The sequence below is a fragment of the Echinops telfairi genome, unplaced genomic scaffold (assembly GCF_000313985.2).
Source record: "Echinops telfairi isolate 266 unplaced genomic scaffold, ASM31398v2 ScPeMD7_18;HRSCAF=68, whole genome shotgun sequence".
Taxonomy (NCBI): Eukaryota; Metazoa; Chordata; class Mammalia; order Afrosoricida; family Tenrecidae; genus Echinops; species Echinops telfairi.
Window position 1 is genome coordinate 7,672,181 of NW_022103915.1, and position 6,373 is coordinate 7,678,553.

Consider the following 6,373-nt stretch of genomic DNA (forward strand, 5'->3'; position numbering starts at 1 on the left):
TCTTCATTTGGGTTTCAGTAATTCCTCTTGGTTACATTACCCTTGATCACACCCTACCAGGCCTCCTACACCCTCCTCACCATCGATTTGGATCACTTGTTGTTCCCTTGTCCCTGAGTTTATTTAAACACCACTACCTTTCCCCCCACCTCCCCCTCTCCCATGTCCCCCAGGACTATCGGTCCCGTTGTTTTCTCCTCCAGATTGTTCATCCAGTCTATCTTATTTAGACAGACCTGTGGAGATAATAACATGCACAAAAACAAGACAGAGCAAAACCGAGCAATAATATAAAACAAAACAACAACAACAACAAACCAATGACAGCAAAACACAACAAGAAAGAAAAGCTTGTAGTTAGTTCAAGGACTGTTTGTTGGCCTTTAGGAGTGTTTTCCAGTCCAGTCTGTTGGGGCACCATGCCCTGGCTCCAAAGTCCACCTTCGGCATTCCCTGGGGACCTCGCCGCTCTGCATCCCTTGCTGTTCTTTTAAACCCCCTTAGCGTTTTGCCTCGGTGTGGCGGGATCAGATCGGGTGCATTTCCCACGCTGTGTCTCCGGTGTTGACTCCTGTAGGGCTATGGGTCAGTGAGGGACGCAGTGTCTCTTAGTGGGGCCAGCCATGTGGTCCTCTGTGTGCACTGGCTGCTCTAACCGGGAACATCGTCCTCAAGGCCTGGTGGACCAGGATGTGCTCCACTATCTCCTCCTCCCCCTTCATCTGCTCCCATGTGCTCCGATCAGACATGTCCCTCTCCCGGAGCTGCAGATCCATCATTTTTTTAATGGCCAGTTTTCCGTGTGAGGAAATCACGGTTGCTGCAAGGCGGGCGACAGTGAAGTGCCGCTGTGGTTGGTGTTAGATGCCCTTGGGGCAGTCCTGACTCACGGCGACCTCAAGCACAACAGAAAAAGCACTGTCCCGCTCTGCATCATCCTCACAGCCTTTGCCAGGTGTGAGCCCATTGTAGCAGCCACTCCGCCAAGCCATCCATTAGGGGCTTCTCATTTTCACTCACCCTCTGCTATTTAATGTAGTTATTTACCTGGTGGCATTAAATCAGGTTTGGTCAGCCTTGACACCGTCAATCCTGATACCTTGTTTTGAGGGTGTGGTCCTGTATTGTAGGGTTTTTAGCAAAATCCCTGCCTCTTTTCTGCCATATGCCAGTAGCATCTGCCAGATGTCATGCTGGGAGCAGAGTTGCACCTGGCTGGGAACCCCTGGGTGAGTCTGCCGTCTTGCTAATTGTTTTCTGCTTGTCATGTCTGTTCCTTATCTCCTATTTTCTTTTGTCCTGCTGCATTTTAGATTAATTAAAAAATAATTATTTATCTCTATTGTGGTTATTAACCTCAAGGTCCGTGATTTGAATCCACGGCAGGAAAAAGATACGGCTGACTGTTTCCATAAAAACATACAACCTCAGAAACCCCTGTGAGGTTGCTATGAGTCAGAATCAATTCAGTGGCAGTGGGTTTGGTTTTGGTTTAGGGCGGCTCATTAATCTGAGCCCTGGTGGCACAATGAGTAAACTAAATCACATAGCTGCTAGCCAGAGCTTGGCAATTAGAACCGGGCAGGGGCCCCGTGGGAGAGAGGTGGCAGTCTGCTAGCAGGAAGCGTACATAGAGTTGGAACCCCCATGGAGCCGCTCTAGTCTGCCCTGTACGGTTGCTGGAGTTGAAGTCAGCTCCACAGTAGGGGTTGATTTTCCTTGGGGATGGTTTATTGGGCGCTAAAGAGTAGTGAGAGTAGTGGGTTATACACAACTGGTCAGCGGTTTGAAACCACCAGCCACTTCTTGGGAAGAAAATAGGACTCTCTGTTCCCATAAAGATTTCTTTTTTTTTAATCATTGTATTGGGGCTCACACAACTCTTATCACAATCCATACATCACAATACATACTTCAGTTGTGTAAAGCGCACTTATACATTCGTTGCTCTCATCATTCTCAAAACTCTCCCTTTCTGCCTGGGCTCCTGGAATCAGCTCCTCCTTTTCCTTTCCCACCCCTCCCCCCCTAAAGATTTAAAGTCTCGGAAACTCAAAGGGGCAGTTCTACTCTGCCCTTTTACGGTCACTGTGAGTCAGAATTGACTCGATAGTGGGTTTGAGTTCTTTGGAGATTGTTTATTAGGCTCTGCCTCTGTGTTGTTATTTTTTAATGGCTTCTATGATGTGTGTGTTATGTGTCTTTAACTTACCGCATTCTGCCCTCAAATAATATCACACCATCCTGCAGATTTTAAACCATGAAGTTTTCCTTGTTATGTTCCCACAAGTGCGTCTTGATCCATACGCAAGTTCCGAATGAGCACAGTGAAGTGTTCTGGAATGCCCATTCTTCTCAGGGTCCTCCACAGTTTATTGTGGTCCACATCCTTAAATGCCTTTGCATAGCCCATGAAACAGGAGGAAACATCTTTCTGGTCTTCTCTGGGTTTGAGCCAAGATCCATCTGACAGTAGCAATGATACCCCTTGTTCCACGTCCCCTTCTGAATCTGGCCTGAACCTGTGGCAGTTTCCTGCAAATGTACTGCTGCCACCATTGTTGGGTGATCTTAAGCAAAATGTTGCTTGTGTGCAGTATCAATGATCTTGTTCTGTAGTGTGAGCATTCTAATGGGTCACCTTCCTTTGGAATGGGCACAGATATACATTTCTTCCAGTCAGTTGGCCTGGCAGCTGTCTTCCAAATTTCCTGGCATAGACGCGTGAGTGCTTCCAGTGCTTCTTCAGTTTTCTGAAACATTTCAGTGGATAGTCCATGAATTCCTGGAGCCTGGTTTTGGACTAATGCTTTCAGTGCAGTTTGAACTTCTTCCATCAGCACCGTTGGCTTGCTCACGTGCTTCCTCTTGATATGGTGGACTGTTGACCGCATCAGGAAAGGTGTGCATCAGGGTTGTATCTCTCACCATATGTTTTCTATCTGTATGCTGAGCAAATCATTAGCGTAGGTGGATTATATGAAGCAGTGTGTGGCATCAGGATCAGAGGAAGGCTTATCAACAACCTTTGATGCACTGATGACGCAGCCTTGCTTGCTGATAGTGAGGAGAAATTGAAGCACTTGCTGATGAAGATCAAGGATTATAGTCTTCAATATGGATTACAACTCAGTGTAAGGAAGACCAGAATCTTCACAACTGTATCAATAGATTCCATAAGTGGAGAAAAGTTTGAAGTTGTCAAGGATTCTGTCTTGCTTGGATCCACCGTCAATGTTCACGGAAGCAGCAGTCAAAAGATCAAAAGACGCATTGCATTAGGTAAAACTGTTGCCCAGCCCTCTTTAGAGTGTTGAAGAGCAAGAGATTACCTTGAGGACTGAGGTGCGCCTGATCCAAGCCATGATATTCTTCATTGCGTCATATGCACTTGAAAGTTGGACATTGAGTAAGGAAGACGGTAGGAGAATCGATGCATTTGAACTGTGCTGGAGAAGACTATTGGAAGTCCTATGGACTGCTGAGAGGACAAACCAATCTGTCAAGGCCAGAGTGCTCCTTAGCGGCAAGGATGGCAAGACTTTGCCTTACACACCTTGGACATGTTGGGAGAGACCAGTCCCGGGAGAAGGACATCATGTTTGGTAAAGTGGAAGGGTGGTAGATAGGAGGCAGGCCCTCAGTCAGATGGATGGACACCGTGGCTGCCACAGGGGCTCAGGCACAGGAACAGTTGTGAAGATGGCACAGGACCAGGCAGTGTTGCCTTCTGTTGTGCATGGGGTGGCGATGGGTAGGAACCATCCTGGTGGCACCTGACAACCACTGCTGTGGAGCTAATGCATGAGCCACAAAACATACTTGTTTCATGGTTGGAAGCCACGGATAAAGCACTTTTGAGTAGATTTTCCTCTTACTGATCCAAGGAGCAAACGTGTGAGGCAGGGACCCTTCAGGTTCAGGGTGGCTGGTAGACTACAGCAGAGCTTAGACTGGGGCAACACTTCTCACTCCCCCCTGTTCTGGGACCAGAGACTTCTCTCATGCCAGCTCACTGGACCTCTCTGGACAAGACCGTGTGGTCCTCTTTGTAATGAGCCCTGGTAGTGCAGTGGCTAAGCACTCAGCTAACTGGAAGGTCAGTGGTTTGAAGCCACCAACTGCTCCTCAGAAGAAAGACATGACCACCTGCGTCCATAATGACCACCTATGGGGCAGTTCCACTCCGTGCTCGAGTTGGAATGACCGCACGGCAACAGGCTCTGATGTTCTGGGATGGTTGTACTTGACAACGTGCTAGATTGACTCCGTGGCGCACCAGTGGGCTAAAGACATAGCAGTTGTGAGGACAGGGCAGGACAGAGCAGTATGTTTCATTCTGTGTACATGGGCCCACTATGATTCGGAGCCAACCCAATGGCAACGCACAACGTGATTGGCCAGCATTTCCTTCGTCAAAAAGGAGGTGTTTGTTGTTTGAAATGCTAAAAGCCTAGAAAGAAAAGGGAGAGGGAGGGAGGCTTTTAGCAGACTAGCTTGTCTTTCTGGCAGGAAGTCCAGGCCGCTCCTGATGGAGTGAGTGCTTGTTCCAGGTGACCTCGGTCTGGCTGTGCACTTGGCAGCGCTGCCTGCTGGCAGGTTCCCTGGTTGGCGAATGTCCCCTCTTTCAGGGGAAGACGGAGTCCATCACGGTGGTGAAGCTGCTGAGCTGCTTCGATGACCTGGTGGCGGCAGGCACGGCCTCAGGCAGGGTGGCAGTGTTTCAGCTCGTGTCCTCCTTGCCAGGGAGAAATAAGCAGGTGAGCCCTCAACATTGCACGGGGTCTTGGGGGCACAGAGCCTAAGCGCTTGGCTGTTCACTGAAGATCGGCAGTTTGAACAGAGGGAGGTGTGGCTGGCTGTTCCCACAAAGACCTGCAGCCTTGGAAACTCCAGGGGCTGCTCGTCTCTGCGCTGCAGAGCGGCTGTGGCTCCCAGTCGACTCCAGGGGCTGCTCATCATGGCAGCCTTTCTTCGCTTCTCACCACGCTCCTTGTGGGTCTTATCTGCCTGGCAAGTCCATGCTGGGGAGAGGGTGGAGGAAAAGCACCTGGGTACTGCCCCTCTTGCTGTGTTCTCGGGGGCTTAGGGAGGAGGGAGTGTGTGCCGCCATGGTGTCCCTGCCGCCCTCTACGTCCCTCCAGTCTATTTTTGCCGTTGATTTGTAGCTCCGGAGATTTGACGTCGCCAGCATTCACAAAAGCAGCATCACAGCCCTGGCTTGGAGCCCCAATGGAATGAAGTTGTTCTCTGGAGATGACAGAGGGAAGATCGTCTATTCGGCTCTGGATCTAGACCAGGTAACTTGGTCTGCACGAGCGGCCTGGAGGGACCGTCCTGAAAGTGCGCATTGTTCTCCGTTGGCTGCATTCCCATCCCTTTAGACTCGCATAGTTATGGGTAGCCGTTTCTCTCAGGGCTTTTCTGAATCTTTGTCTGCAGAGTTGTCAGCCCTTGTTTTTCCTGGAGGCTCACTACTTAAAAACCAGGCCCTGTGTTCACAGCCCCAGTGCCTGCAATGTCCCCCACCCCTCCTCTCCCTTCCCCCACCCCCCCTCCCCGCCCGGTGCCCTGAAGGTTTGGGGGAGCCATGCCAAATGTTTTCTTGTCTCAGCGATGGGTGGCAGTGGCACCCTGGCCGGGGAGAGAGTCTCGGAAGAAGAGGGGCAGGGAGGGCTGTTCTCCTTGGCCTCACCACTTACTCTGAGCAGGGAGCACTTGTCCCCAGCAGCAGGGGAGGAGCCAGACTCAGAGGACTCACTAGCTCACCCAGGACCGCAGGTTTATCCTGGCAGATCTGAAGGTCCAGCAAGCTTTTGCCCCAAAGCCCTTGCCTGCTTTACTGCACACATTGCCTGAGCCTTGTCTGAGCTGAGTGCATCTGTCTGCCTGGTGAACCTGAGCTCCTGGGGCCCCATCCTCTCCTGATTTGTAGCTTTCCTGCTGGTAGAGTCCCAGCCCTTGTTAGCCTGACCCAAGCCTGGGCCTTCTGTTATGAATATTCACTGCCCCCCATTCTGGTTTCTTGAAAATGGCCTGGGAGCCCATAGTGCATTTGTTTGTGGGGATTCTATCTGTGGAGTGTATCATGTCAGAAATTGGAAAATATTTGCTAATTTATTTTAAAACAACGAAAAAGAATGTGTGCTGATAAAAAGGACAGCTTTTTGTTTTGCTTTAAAAATAACTATTTTCTAAAAACAAAACTAAAAAGTGAGGTGGTGTTGATTTACATTTTTGCAAGTTCCTAGTGTTTAGCTTCAGAGAAGACGGCTGGGTTCTGTATTCAGCCTGTCGACTACATGCTGTTGGTTGGAGTCTGCAAAGCAGGGGCCCTCGAACTATGGCCCGCGGGTCACATGCGCGCCCCCCC

General features: G+C 50.0%; 1 protein-coding gene across 2 annotated transcripts in view; it reads left to right on the forward strand.

Annotated features, from left to right (window-relative positions):
* Positions 1 to 6,373, forward strand: part of TECPR2 (tectonin beta-propeller repeat containing 2) — a 62,779-nt gene that overhangs the window by 17,207 nt on the left and 39,199 nt on the right. For both annotated transcript variants that reach the window (XM_045287718.1, XM_004698790.3), the window contains 2 exons: positions 4,632 to 4,760; positions 5,169 to 5,300. In XM_045287718.1, coding sequence (XP_045143653.1) covers positions 4,632 to 4,760; positions 5,169 to 5,300 — 261 coding nt within the window. The remainder of the gene's footprint in view (positions 1 to 4,631; positions 4,761 to 5,168; positions 5,301 to 6,373) is intronic.